This window comes from Euleptes europaea, chromosome 1, assembly GCF_029931775.1.
Source record: "Euleptes europaea isolate rEulEur1 chromosome 1, rEulEur1.hap1, whole genome shotgun sequence".
NCBI lineage: Eukaryota > Metazoa > Chordata > Lepidosauria > Squamata > Sphaerodactylidae > Euleptes > Euleptes europaea.
This window is the reverse complement of record NC_079312.1, coordinates 16,672,091-16,687,336: the sequence shown is the minus strand read 5'-3', so window position 1 is coordinate 16,687,336 and position 15,246 is coordinate 16,672,091. Positions and strand designations below refer to the sequence as shown.

The 15,246-nt window shown below is 44.4% G+C and overlaps 1 protein-coding gene across 1 annotated transcript in view; it reads right to left on the bottom strand.

Annotated features, from left to right (window-relative positions):
* LOC130494089 (uncharacterized) overlaps positions 1–15,246 on the bottom strand; it is an 81,078-nt gene that overhangs the window by 20,811 nt on the left and 45,021 nt on the right. Inside the window, 3 exon segments of the mRNA XM_056867741.1 lie at positions 6,582–6,614; positions 9,978–10,081; positions 13,107–13,129. Coding sequence (XP_056723719.1) covers positions 6,582–6,614; positions 9,978–10,081; positions 13,107–13,129 — 160 coding nt within the window.

The window sequence follows — 15,246 nt, the reverse complement described above, 5'->3', positions numbered from 1 at the left end:
ACAAAATTTTGTTCTTGTTTGGAGGTTTTGCACGGACCGCTATGGCTGTACAGGTTTTTCCTGGATCCCAAGAATGACATTTCTACTCAACCCAAACTTCAAGTATTTGTTCTAAAAATGATTACCCCTAGAATCACAGAGCTGGAAGGGACCACATAAGAACATAAGAAAGGCCCTGCTGGATCAGACCAAGGCCCATCAAGTCCAGCAGTCTGTTCACACAGAGGCCAACCAGGTGCCTCTAGGAAGCCACAAACAAGACTACTGCAGCAGCACCATCCTGCCTGTGTTCCATAGCACCCAATATAATAGGCATGCTCCTCTGATACTAGAGAGAATAAGTATGCAGCATGACTAGTATCCATTCTAACTAATAGCCATGAATACCCCTCTCCTCCATGAATATGTCCCCTCCCCTCTTAAAGCCCTCCAAGCTGGCAGCCATCACCCCATCTTGGGGCAGGGAGTTCCACAATGTAACTATGCGTTGTGCAAAAAAAAAAAAAAACTTCCTTTTATCTGTTTTGAATCTCTCACCCTCCAGCTTTAGCAGATGACCCCAGGTTCTAGTATTATGGGAGAGGGAGAAAAACTTCTCCCTGTCCACTCTCTCCAAACCATGCATAATTTTATAGACCTCTATCATGTCTCCCCTCAGCCGCCTTCTTTCCAAGCTAAACAGCCCTAAGCGTCTTAACCGCTCCCCATAGGACAGTTGCTCTAGTCCCCTAATCATTTTGGTTGCTCTTTTCTGCACCTTCTCAAGCTCTGTAATATCCTTTTTTAGGTGCGGTGACCAGAACTGTACACACTATTCCAAGTGTGGTCTCACCATAGATTTGTTCAAGGGCAGTATGATATCAGCAGTTTTATTCTCTATTCCTCGTCTAATTATGGCCAGCACAGAATTTGCCTTTTTTACTGCAATCGCACACTGGGTTGACATCTTCATTGAGCTATCCACTACCACCCCAAGATCCCTTTCTTGGTCTGGCGCTGCCAGCACAGATCCCATCAGTGTATATGTGAAGTTGGGATTTTTTGCCCCAATATGCATCACTTTACACTTGCTCACATTGAAACTCAGTTGCCATTTTAATGCCCATTCTTCCAGTATGTAGGGATCCTTCTGGAGCTCTTCACAGTCCAATTTTGTTTTAACCACCCTAAATAATTTGGTGTCATCTGCAAACTTGGCGACTTCACTGTTTAACCCCAACTCCAGGTCATTGATGAACAGGTTGAAAAGCACCGGTCCCAACACAGATTCCTGAGGCACCCCACTGCTCACATCCCGCCATTGTGAGAACTAACCATTGATTCCTACTCTCTGCTTCCTATTTTTCAGCCAGCTCTCAATCCATAAGAGGACTTGTCCTCTTATCCCATGACTATGAAGTTTGCTTAGCAGTCTTTGGTGGGGGACTTTGTCAAAAGCTTTTTGGAAATCCAAATACAAAATATCCACAGGCTTATTCCTGTCCACATGCTTATTGACACTTTCAAACCACAAGGGTCATCAAGTCCAACCCCCTGCACAATGCAGGAAATTCACAACTACTGCCCTACACCCCTAGTGACTAGAAGATGGCCAAGATGCCCTCCCTCTCATCATCTGCCTAAGGTCACAGAATCAGCATTGCTGACAGATGGCCATCTAACCTCCATGGAAGGAGAGCTTACCACCTCCTGAGGAAGCCTGTTCCACTGAGGAACCGCTCTAACTGTTAGAAGATTCTTCCTAATGTCTAGACGGAAACTCTTTTGATTTAATTTCAACCCATTGGTTCTGGTCCAACCTTCTTGGGCAACAGAAAACAACTCAGCACCATCTTCTATATGACAGCCCCTCAAATACTTGAGCATGGTTATCATATCCCCTCTCAGTCTTCTCCTCTTCAGGCTAAACATACCCAGCTCCTTCAACCTTTCCTCATAAGACTTGGTCTCCAGACCCCTCACAATCTTTGTTGCCCTCCTCTGGACATGCTCCAGCTTGTCTACATCTTTCTTAAATTGTGGTGCCCAAAACTGAACACAGTACTCTAGTTGAGGTCTAACCAGAGCAGAGTAAAGCGATACTATCATTTCGCGTGATCTGGACACTATACTTCTGTTGATGCAGCCCAAGACTACATTAGCCTTTTTAGCTACCGCATCACACTGCTGACTCATGTTCAGTGTTTGGTCTACTAAGACCCCAATATCCTTTTCATACACACTACTGCTCAGACAGTTCTCCCCCATCCTATAATTATGCATTTGATTTTTCCTACCTAAATGCAGAAGTTTACATTTGTCTTTGTTGAAGTGCATTTTATTAGTTCTAGCCCACTTCTCCTGCCTGTCAAGATCATCCTGCATCTTGGTTCTGTCTTCTACCATATTTGCTACCCCTCCCAATTTAGTATCATCTGCAAATTTAATGAGCATTCCCTCTATTCCTTCATCCAAATCATCTATAAATGATTCTTCTCCTATCATTCAAAGTGTCTCCCAGAACACCTTGAATCAAAAACACCCCGCTAATAGTTTCTGTGCTTCACAGCATGGGAAACTTGGGGGAAGGAAGACAGAGCAGGATTTACATTCCCTTGAAACTCCTTGTCTCTTCTAGAGAGACCCAGGTGCTTCGGCAGTGGTTTTCACACAGGGAAGGACTTGTGCAGTTTCCTTGTTGCTGGTGAAGCTACTGATAAAGCACAAGAACAGGGCTTCTGCATGGCAGGTCCCCCCCCATTTCCCTGTTCCACTCCCCCAGTAGAACCCAAATCCCTGCATTAGACCAGCAGGACTTTGGCAATTAAAAAAAAAAATCAGTGGTAGCATATCATTATATTGATGCCTTTCCCTATATATTGTCACAACAGAAAGGTCTAGATCACTGGTTCCCAACCAGGGGTCCCCAGGGGTCCGCGAGAACTAAATTAAGGTCCGCAAAACAAAGTTATAAACCCATAATAAATTAATATTTTCAATTAAAAGTTCTCTATTATAAAAATATATTCAAATATTATTCTAACTTTAATGTTTAACTAACAGTTATGATTAAAGTTTATTTTCAAATTCTCAGAATTTTTATTTTAAACTTGGGGTCCCTGCACCGAACAAAAAAGTCCTAGTGGTCCCTGGTCAAAAAAAGGTTGGGAACCACTGGTCTAGATATTTACTTTTTAATGAAGGCTTGGAATTCAGGTACACGTATGGGTAAAACATTATATCTATATAATAATAATAAAGCATTTCCTTTTAAAAAAAACAAAAAAACTAAAAATCCCCCCAGAGGTGGGGAAAGGAAATAGTCACCACCAGGACAGGGTCAGGGAAATGGCTGCCACGTAGGGAGAAAAAGCTTAATGTTCCCACCTTTCACTGAGAAAGTTTGAAGAAAACCTGGGATACTCCAGCAGGTGTACAAATGTGGTGGGGAAGCAATGAGGAAAACCACTTCTCAAAACGGACAAACCCACCTGGAAAGAGTAACTAATTATAGACCAAGCTCTTTATTAAACGTGGATTACAAAATATATGCTTCTATATTATCGAATCGTCTAAAGCAATTTATCACAACCTTGATTCATGAAGACCAAGCGGGCTTTGTCCCTGGAAGACAGATAAAAGACAACTTGAGGATTTTATTAGATGCAATGGAATATTATGAACAAAATAATCAACATAAAGCTGCTTTTATTTTTTTGGATGCTGAGAAGGCTTTTGACATGGTTTCATGGGAATATATGAAAAAAGATTTGGAAAAAAATGAATTTTGGTGTAAGGTTTCGGACGGAGATTGATGCTATTTACAATATGCAAAAAGCTAAAATATTAGTGAATGAATCTATATCAGATAATTGTGAAATACAAAAAGGAACCAGACAAGGATGTCCGCTTTCTCCTTTGCTTTTTATTTTGACTTTATGTTGTAAGATACGTGATACAGACGTAATCCACGGTCTTAAAGTAAACAAACAAGAATTTAAAATGAGAGCTTTTGCAGATGACTTATTACACATTCTGAATGACCCGAATCAATCTATAAATAATTTGTTGGATGTATTGAAGCAATATGGTGAAGTCTCAGGATTTAGGATTAACCAAGATAAGACCCAGATATTGTTTAAAAATCTCTCAAAAGAAGAACAAAAAGACTTCATAAATACTTCAAGATGGGAGAAAACAAACAAAGTAAAGTACTTAGGTATTTGGATTACAAACAAAAGTAAAGACTTAATAGTTAACAACTATGTTAAACTATGGGAATTAGTTAAAAAAGACATGATATCATGGTCCAATAAAAATATCTCCTTTTTGGGTCGTATTTCAGTAATACAAATGAATATTTTACCAAGACTGTTGTTTTTGTTTCAGAATTTACCAATAGTTACACAAACAAAATATTTTGATGTGTGGAGGAAGGACCTGTTGAATTTTGTTTGGAAAGGGGAAAAATCTAGAATTGCCTACAAATATTTGGTTGACTCTAAAGAAAGAGGAGGATTTGCTCTTCCAAATTTTAAATTATATGCGGAAGCATCGGCTTTGGTATGGCTAAAGGACTGGATACAATTAAAGAATACACATTTATTGGATTTAGAAGGTTTTGACAATAGATTTGGGTGGCATGGTTACTTATGGTATGATAAACTTAAAAATCACACGGCTTTTCAACATCATATTGTAAAATCCTCTTTAATAAAAACTTGGTTTAAGATATAAACATATTTTAGAAACCAGAACACCTCTATGGATCTCTAAACAAGAAATGCTAACATTACGACCACTGAGACAATCTCAGTTTGTAGCATACCAGGACCTTTTTTTATGGGAAGACAATAAATTTGTCCTAAAAGATCATGAAGACCTAAAAGAACACTTGACTTGGTTTCAATATCACTAGATAAAATCTGTATATATACAGGATATGAAAATAGGTTTTATTAAAGATAAATCAACTTTACAACAAATATTATTGGAGAATAATGATCATCTAATTTCAAAGATGTACAAGATGTTGTTGATAATATATACAGAACAAGATCAAATCAAACCTACGATGATAACTTGGGCACAGACACTGGGTTATAATATTCCTTTGAATAGATGGGAAAGACTTTGGTCAAGAGATATGAAATGTATCCTTTCACAATGGTTAAGAGAGAATATTTACAAGATAATCTATAGATGGTATTTGACACCAAAAAAGTTAGGTAAAATGTATAGAACAATGTCACCAAACTGTTGGAAATGTCAAGATGAGGTTGGTTCCGTTCATCATGTTTGGTGGCTTTGTGAAAAAGCTAAGAACTTTTGAGATATGATTTATAATGAATTAAGACTGATATTACAACAAAATATCCCTAAAACACCAGAAATGATGTTGTTAAGTATTATACCAGAATCTATATTGATTCAGAGATCTTTTTTGATATATGCCACTACTGCCGTAAGATTGGTTTATGCAGCAAAATGGAAATTGTCTGAGACACCGGATAAGACTGACTGGATAAATAAAATGTTGGAACTAGCAAAAATGGCCAAACTCACTGCATTAGTAAATTTGGCAGCACCAAAGGGTAAAAACTTTTTAAAGCAGGCATAACTTTTCAATGAGGCAGAACTGGTTTGAAAGAAACTTTGCTGCCCTGCACACACACATACAACTAATATCCTGGAGAGATCTCTTCAAAAACCAGTTCTGCAACTTTACTGAAAGCTTTGGTAAAGTATTAATATGATGGAGTTTACCATAAATGCTGTTTGAAAACATACTAATTTACAACAGCAAACAAATGACCCTACGCAGAAGGGAGAGAAACAGAGATAAACCAGCAATCGACCTGCATACATGAATGCGGCAAATGAAAGTTCCTGAACCCAGTTCACAGCGCTAGAAAAACATCTGCTTTCCTTCTGTCTGAATTTCCTCTAAAATATACTCAGGAGACAACCTGCTCCTGCCCAGAAGTGTGCATCTGAGTGACAGACGGGGAGGGGGCAGACCAAGCTGAAGAGCAGTCTTGTGAGTGACAGGCACGTCGTTCCAGTTCTTCTCCCAAACATCAAACACAAATTATGTGTGAACAAATGGAAAACAGCACCTGGGCAGGCTGGACTTCTGCCTTTAAATACTGCAATTCCAGAAACACAGCTTTAAAAAACAAAACAAAAAATGTGGGTCCAATACACAACTTGTAGCATCTTCAAACTAAAGAAAACCTGGAAAGCAGGTAGGGAAATCCACTTGGGCTGAGCTCTCAACCTGGTCTGTGCTTCTCATGGGGAGGATTCTGAAAGGCCCTCAAGATCTGATGCCCAGCAATTGTCCTCCCATCGTTTCAATATGGCGACAGGTAGGTGAAAGGAGGCAGTTTCTCCCCTCAGACTCCACCTTCACTTTAACCATACAGACCTCCTCAGAACAAGAAGGAACTGGCTGTGGCAGGGCAGGAGGGAAGTTGAGGAACAAGACAAGAATGTCCAGTAATGTTAGCTCTAGAAAAACACTAAGTAGAAGAACAGAAATTGTAAGGTGAAGCTCTTTACTTAAGAAATAATTGATTGGTGTATGAAGAAAACTATACCTTTCTGCACATGAAGTCCAGAATCCAGAGTGTCTGAGGAAGCAAAGGAAACAAAAGTGAGCAGCAGACCCTTGTGCCAATCACAACTCTTGTGACAAAAACATCAGTTAATAATATTCCTCTTGGGGAAGGAAAGTGCCATGGTATAGCCCAGTGGTCGGCAAACTCATTAGTCAACAGAGCCAAATATCAACAGTACAACGATTGAGATTTCTTTTGAGAGCCAAATTTCTTAAACTGCTGACTGTGCAAGAGCTCCCCCTCGCCCCCAAACCGGCTTAAGAGCAGGAGGAAGCACGAAGTCAAGCAGTGCCGATCCTGCGGGGGAGAGGGGGGCGCGGCTTCTCCCCATGCCAACGGCTCGAGCGGGGTTCTTTTGCGCTCTCCCCGAGCAAGTAAGCCCACAGGTCCCAATGGGTCTCCTCAGACCTGCCCCTCCCCACCCAAACATGCAAACCGCGCCTTAAAAAAAACTCAGCCCCTGGTGGTGGGGGAGACAGAAGTGCCCCCCCCCCAGCTTATGCCTTTCTGGTTTCAAAACGGTGCTATTAATAGTAAGAAATACAAAAGGGGGGGAGAGAGAAAGAGAAGGAAAAACACGCGGCGGAGACCAATCGATCCACTGGCTTTTGTATCGGGAGAGCCAAAGAGATCCAATGACAAGCCCCCCCACCCCCGACCTAAGGGGAAAGCATTTCCTAACTTGTAGTAGGTGAGCAGTTGCACACCTGAATGCTCCCTGCATGCCAGGCAGAAGGCTCCGGTGGGGTTTGGCGGGGTGCATTCAAACCCGGGCCTGCAAGCTGAAAGAGGTGGCCGGCCGGGGATGAAACGCTTTCCCGCTGGGCCTCGGGCCTTCCCCCCATTCCCCTCCGTGGCTTGCCGGCAGCCTTGTGCGGGGCCAAGTTGGAGCCTGCTGGGGGCTTCCCTCCTCACGGGCGAGAGGGTGAGCAGGCCAAGGGCTGCCTTCGGAGGGGGAGAGGGGTGCGTCGCCCACGCCGCCGCTCAGGGAGGGAGCTTGCAAGGCGCGCCGGACCTCCCTCGCCTCTCCCCGGCCAACCTACCTGCAAAAGCCGCCGAAGAGCACGTGGAGAGAGCAGGCGGAGGAGGAGGCCGCCGGGCTGGGGGTTGTAGCTTCGGCGTCTCAACCGGCAACCGGTGACGCGGAACAATGCGCAGCAGGAGGGAGGCTGGGCCTTCTTCCCCCTGCCGGACTGCGTCAGCGTGCTGGATGGGCTGGTTCAGGAGGGCGGCAGCCGCTCCAGGGCAAGCATGCTCATCGCCGGGTAACCTTCAACTAAGGACAAGCTATGGGGCGGGGAGGGGGGTTGAGAGAGTGTATTGGGGGGGTGGAAAGAGGAGATGCCTCCCTTGGGTCGCCCTGGCAACTGCGACCCGCCTGCGCCACGTCTCCCGTCCAACACACCCCGCACGTGCCTGCGCTCCCGCAAGTGGTCATTTGTGGCAGAGCCGCACTCAAGGGGCCAAAGAGCCGCATGCGGCTCGCGAGCCGCAGTTTGCCGACCACTGGTATAGCCCCACCTCATCTCAAAAGCTAAGCAGGTTGGTACTTGGATGACCAAAGAAGATTCTGCGGACTAAGGCAAAGCAATCTCTGCTTCTCATTTGCCTTGAAAACCTCTTCCTGGGGTTGCCATAAATTGTTGTGACTTGATGGGACATGAGTACATATTTCTTCTGATTTTCAGCTGAAAGGTTAAGTAGAAGCTATTTCCGGGAAGGTTCTTTCCAAATTTTATTGATGTGGAAATATTCAAATTTCTTTTCATTAGTCACTTGGAGTGACTGAAGATTCCCTTCACCCATCTATAAAAAGGGCTCCAGGGTGGGGCTCCAGGAAATTACAGGCCAGCTAGCTTAACGTCTGTTCCAGGTAAATTGATGTAAAGCATCATTAAAGATAGAATTGTCAAGCATATAGAAGGGCAAGCCCCACTGAGCAAAAACCAACACGACTTCTGCAAAGGCTGGTCCGGTCTCACTGACCTTTTAGAGGTTTTTGGAAGTGTCAATAAGCATGTGGGCAGGAAGGAGCCTGCGGCCATTGTGCATTTGGATTTCCAAAAGGCTTTTGACAAATTCCCCACCAAAGACTACTAAGCAAACTTCATTGTTATAGGATAAGAGGATTGGGAGCTGGCTAAAAATTAGAAAGCAGAGTAGGAATCAATGGTCAGTTCTCACAATGGAGGGATGTGAGCAGTGGGGTCCCTCAGGAATCTGGTTTGGACTAAACTTGTGCAAAACAAAATCAGTAAATTTTGGATTCGGGTTTACTGGGCCCAAATTATTTTGGGAAACCCGAAATAAGCTGAATACCCATACCGGTAAATATAGATATTCGGCTTTTTTTTGGATTTCCTGAAAAAATCCGGCCCATTAGAGTCTATGGGGATTTTTTTCAAAGCTTCTCTGGGGACATCTTTGGAGGTAGAGCCCCCATATTTGCATCGTCGCTTGAAGGGGCTCTCCTTGCATGAACCCCAAAGGTTGGTGAAGATTGGGTCAAGGGATCCAATTGTATTGGGTCTTAAAGGGGTTATTTCCATCCTCCATAGAGAAACATAGTAAAGTAAGCAATTGGGAATCTGACCTGCCACTTCCAGACCCTATAAAATTGGACCCCCTGACCCAATCTTCACCAAACTTTGGGGTTCATCCAAGCAACATTGCAAATATGGGGGCTCTACCTCCAAAGACGTCCCCACAAGGGATTCAGGGGAAAATTTCCATAGACGTTAGTGGCCGGGAATTGACCTACTTTCCTATCATTGCTTAGCATGGCCCCACTGAAAGCAATGATGGAAAACTAGGTCAGGCAACTGCCTTATGAGGAGCGGTTAAAACGTTTAGGTCTGTTTAGCTTAGAAAGAAGGTGATTAAGGGGAGATATGATAGAGGTCTATAAAATTATGCATGGTGTGGAGAGAGTGGACAGGGAGCAGCTTTTCTCCCTCTATTAATACCAGAACATGGGTTCAACTGCTGAAGTTGGAAGGTGAGATTCAAAACAGACAAAAAGGAAGTATTTCTTCACACAACGCATAGTTAAATTATGGAACTCCCTGCCCCAGGATGTGGTGATGGCTGCCAGCTTGGAAGGCTTTAAGAGGGGAGTGGACATGTTCATGGAGGAGAGGGCTATTCATGGCTACTAGTTAAAATGGATACTAGTCATGATGCATGCCTATTCTCTCCAGGATCAGAGGAGCATGCCAAATATATTAGGTGCTGTGGAACACAGGCAGGATAATGCTGCTGCAGTCGTCTTGTTTGGGGGCTTCCTAGAGGCACCTGGTTAGCCACTGTGTGAACAGACTGCTGGACTTGATGGGCCTTGGTCTGATCCAGCAGGGCTTTTTTAATGATCATTACCTTTGAACTGCTTCTTGATACCATCCAAAAGAGGATTTACATCCCAGACACGCCACTTCAGTGCAAAAGCCACTGGATCCTCAAATGTCTCCTTATCTTCATACCTAGAGAAATCATGTAAAGGTACCATCCGTCCAATTCAGACCCCCCCCCCCCAATGGTGGATCAGTGAAACAGAGGAAGGAATTGGCAGAAAGCTGAGAGACACAGGCTGAGGCTGAAAGCAGAAAAAGATGGGAGGTTCTTTGGAGAGCAATGTCCACCCCACTATAGTTCCTGAGACACCAAAGTCACGCAGCAGCTGAGGGGAATGGTTATTAAAAAACAAAACAGAGCCCATTTGGGCTTAGACCACCACCAGAGGGGGAAGAAGGGCTTGTGTCAGCCCACAGCCATTTTCCTGTGCTGAAACTTCACTGGGGGGGGGTGTATTTTGCTGCTTCGTGTGGACTATTCTGTGCATATGAAGCAGCTAAAAAGGAGAAGCTACTCCCCTAAGTGGGGGCTGTTTTAACATGAAAAATGGCTGGGGGTGGAGGCAGGGGTTCCTCTTCTCCTGCCGCAGCAATCCAAGGCCAAATGGGCTCTGCTTTCTTTTTTAAGGAAGAGAAAAATTGAATCTCTGAATAACATGAAAAAGAGGCACAAAAAATCCAGAGTTTTGGAACAACGACCTTAAACCACTTGCTTTAGAAGCTGGAACTTCAACAGCAATATCATAGTATGTAGAATAGTATAACCTTGAAAGAAAAACATCTTGGCTCCTACTCAAAAGATAGTTAAGGACTGATGAAGATTCAAAACAGGAACTAGCTGGCATCTTATCTTTGTTGTTGTGTGCTTTTCCATTTACTGTTTTTGTTTAGAATTATCACATGATGTTTGTAACTGATATTTTTACTGCAATTGATAATTGCTGAATTGTTGGATATATTGTGGTGCAATGATGCAATTTTGTAAATCACAATATTAATACTTTGTATTTTTACTTTTAAGATATAAACTGTACACACTTTGGTAACTTTCCCCTTTCTTTCTGAATCATTGTTCCAGATCTCTGGTACTTCTGTACCACTTTTCTCCCTTTTTTCACAACCATTCCCCACAGTTGCTGTGTGGCCGAGGGGAACCCAGACCCAACTCTGAAAAAAGCAAACACCAACTTTGGCCTCCAGAACAGCAAACCCCCCCCCCATCCCCTGCCCAGATCTGTCTTGCAAATGTCCAGCAGAAGAAAAAGAAAGCTGTGGTGGTTGAGAGTTCTGCACTTTAGGGTTAGAGTTAGGGGAAGGGATGCAGCTCAGAGGAAGACCATCTCCTTGACATGCAGATGGTCCTGGGTTCAATCCCTAGCACCTCCAGGTCTAAGAATCAGGTACTAGGTGGTGTGAAAGACCTCTATCAGACACCCTGGAGAGCCACTGCCACTCTGCATAGACAATACTGACTTTGATGCACCAAACATCTGATCCAGTCTATGGCAGCTTCCTGTGTCCTGTGATTAGGACTGTAGGACCCGGGTTCAATCCCACATGCAGCCATGCAGTTCACTGGGTGACCTTAGACCAGTCCCTCTTTCTCTCAGACAGGGATGTTGTGAGGAGAAAATGGAGGAGGGCAGAATTTTGTTCAGTGCCTTTGTGTCTTTTTCTCCCTCCCCCATAATGCTAGAACTCAGAGGCACCCAATGAAGTTGGCCAACTATCTCAGCCTACAGTGAATTGTCATCAACACAGAGGGGGACTAGGCAGAGTCATGGAGCAGAGGTCCATCATTAGCTACGAGACCTGATGACTGAAGGGAACCTCCATAGCCAGAGGCAGCCAACCTCTGAACAGCACTGCTGGGAGGCAGAAGAAGGGAAGGGCCTCGGCCTCTGTGCTGTGTTTGTTGGCCATCAAGGGGCATTCCTTGGTCACTGCGTGAAACAGGATGATGGACTAAATGGACCACTGGTCTCACTCAGCAAGCTCCACTTATGTTCTCAAGAGTGAGGCTGAGAGACGGTGGAAGGAAATAGGTCACATGACATCACCATACCCAAAAGTGTGTTTACTTCTGTTCCTTTTAATCGTTTGCCCTAGTGGGAGCTTTATAATGCCACATGACAATTCTTCTTCCTCTCAAACTACTTGGGGATACTTAAAGAAGATGTCAATTTCCTGATCACCAGCTGTGTGTTCCCCATCATGGGATGCTCAGCATGACAAATGCTTTATTTCTAAAGCCCTGTTGTTACCATGGCTGCCACATGGCTTTCTGATAGTGGGTTTCTTTGTCCCAATGGCTGATGTAGGAAAATAAAGTCAAAAAGCACAGTGGATGGAGGAATCACTACCATTCTCGCTTCGCCCCAACCTTTAATGTGGGGCAAATGGCCAGTGTGGAAACAGCCAAGGACATATTTGAGTAGGAGCAGCACATTTAAAGGGCTATGTGGTTGCAGGAACACTGATGGAAACATGGCACACACACCCCAACTCCTGCTTCCTCATGTGTAGTCTCACCCGACCCTCCTTAACAAATGGAGCACATTGGATTGGGTTGGGTGGTCATACCCGCGTTCACCTCTAAAGTGGCATCCCCCCCAGCCAACCTTGATACCAACCAAGGCCTTATCTGGGCCAAATAAAGTTTCAAACTGCCATTTTGTGGAATTAATGTAGCTCAGGAAACTCAAACTCTATTTCCTGGGGTACTTTTCAGAAAGTGGCTTTAGGAGCAGCTGCCACAACTCAAGGATCTTCAGTGTGTGACTGAAGGTAAGATGCAACACCCATTTTGTGGCTGGCTTCACCTCCTGCGGCAGCCATTTTGCGCCAGCCATTCTAGGTCAGCCACACCAGGGCATAATTTTAAAGGTGCCTGGCTGCCTCAAAAAGGTTGGGGACCCCTCTTCTAGACAGGCACAGCTAGGTGTCAACCCAGATACCACCCCAATTGCTATTTCACTTCACGATTTCCTGTTGATGAAGCTCTGAGTTTAAGCTGTTTGACAGATGGGTGGAGGTGCATTATCTTAATTTCACTTCATTTGGCCCACAGCCATGACCCTGAAGGAGCCCATTCTCCACAGGCTATCCAGACCCCTCCCAGTGTTAAAAGGGGTAATGAGAAAGATCCACTTACCTCTGCAAGGTGCTTCTGGCATCCTAAAAAAATGACAGAGAGAGAAAGAAGAGAGACCGCAATGCTTGCTAAAAGGCCACACCAGGAAGACCCCCTCAGACACTGGGAGATCCTGCCCTCTGGCCCTTCTCCTGGGTCCAGCTAGCAGACTCCACTTAAAGGCTGGGGAGTATCTCCATAAAAGTGGGAGAAAATCTTCATGAGGTTAATATCAACAAAGTGGAGACATTTTAGAGCAAAACTGGGTGATCTGCTCTGACAACTCAACAGCGGCCACTTTCACAAAGGGATTTTCCCTTACATGGAAGGCAGGAAGCCCTCAGATTAGGGTACGTAGCTCTTGTGGCCACCTGTGGACATAGAGGCTTTCCCAGCAACATTTCGTACCTCAACCCCGCATTACTGTTATTTTCCTTCTATTCACGATGGAGGGCATTTCCCAGGTTTTAAAAATTATCTGTGTTACAGTTTCATGGTAACAACATACCTAGGGTTGCCAGATCCAGGTTGGGAAATACCTGGATCCTGAGGAGGGCGGGGTTTGGGGAGGGACTTCATTGCCATAGAGTCCAATTGCCAAAGCAGCCATTTTCTCCAGGTGAACTGATCTCTATCGGCTGGAGATCTGATGTAATAACAGCATACCTCCAGCCACCACCTGGAGGTTGAGCAAAAGAAAATTAGGCAGAACAGTGGCCAAATAAATACAGTATGACAAAAGACTCTGCTCTGTATAATCTCACTTTTGCTACTTTGTAATATATTACTGCATAAACAAACTCAAGCAGATATCAAACATTTAACATAGTGAATGCCATTGACTAATAGTTGTAACAAAAAAACACTACAAGCCCTTATACTGTAGCCCTATTTGGGAACTGTAGGTGCCAACTTAGTAGTAGTATTCATGAAAGGTCCAACATGTGAAGAAGAGAAATATACACGTGGCCAATTCCTGCACTTGCTTAGGACACGAAAAGGAAAGTCTGGTTGCTAATCCCTTTCAAAGGTCTTCATCAGTCGCTTGTAATTAGGTGCCAGGATGAAATTGACCAGTAGAAGCTCCATGTTCCTTTGTCCTTTTGGAGCAAAGCTTTTCAGCAAACTGCTTTAAGGCACTCAGTGCCTAGAACTATCAACAAGAAAAATCAGCTATGTAGTGTCCAGACATAATAAATCACTGCACACATAGAATACATGATTAATATCATATCAAAAAACTCTTACATCCCATATCAAAGGAGGCACTATCTAGCAGCCTCCCTTGCATGTCATATGATTGAGTCCTGACAAGAAACTATGCCGACAGCTCTTCCTATTTCTAGCTTAATCAATCGCAAGTGCGAGGTACATTTATATAAGTTGGTAGCTGTATTATAAGAAACAAGACAGATCCATGGAAGAATTTAAGCCATGAGGAGACTTTAAAAAAAAATAAAAATAAACTGTGTTTCCTGCTGCAGCAGTATCCTATCTATGTTTTGTCTGGAATAAGGTCTAGAAGGGTACTGCCATACAGCAAAAAAAAAAAAAATGTACGTCATCCTCAGTGTGTCTCATGTCTTTGAAGTGTTGGACCAGCGGTGCCTCAATGACCCCATTTCGAATCCTACAGCGATGCTCTCCTGTGCGATACCTGAGTGGGTGAACAGTTTTTCCCACATACAAAAGACCGCAAGGGCATCTAACCAGATAAATAACTTTTCTAGAATTGCAATTGCTAAATAATTTCAGTTTGAAAGTGAAGCCAGTGTTGACGCTGGTAAATTCTTTTACCGGTAAGGCAAATGGACACACTTGACAGCCATTGCATCTATTGTGACCTACTGTATATACCCATGTATAAGCCGACCTGCGTATAAGCCGAGGTGCCTAATTTCTCCCCAAAAATGGGGGAAAATTAGGCACCCGCGTATAAGCCGAGGGTCGGCTTATAACACCTCCCCCCCCCCCGGAGGCATACCTGACAGGGCTCTCCAGCGGCGAGGGTCCGGCGGCGGCGCAGCCCCAGGGGGCCTGGGCAGCCTTCCTGCGGCTGCAGGAGTCTGCCCCAGGCCGCTCCCGGCGGGAGGAAGCGGCGGCGAGGCCCAGGGGGACCCGGAGCAGCCTTTCTGCGGCTGCAGGAGGCTGCCCAAGGCCC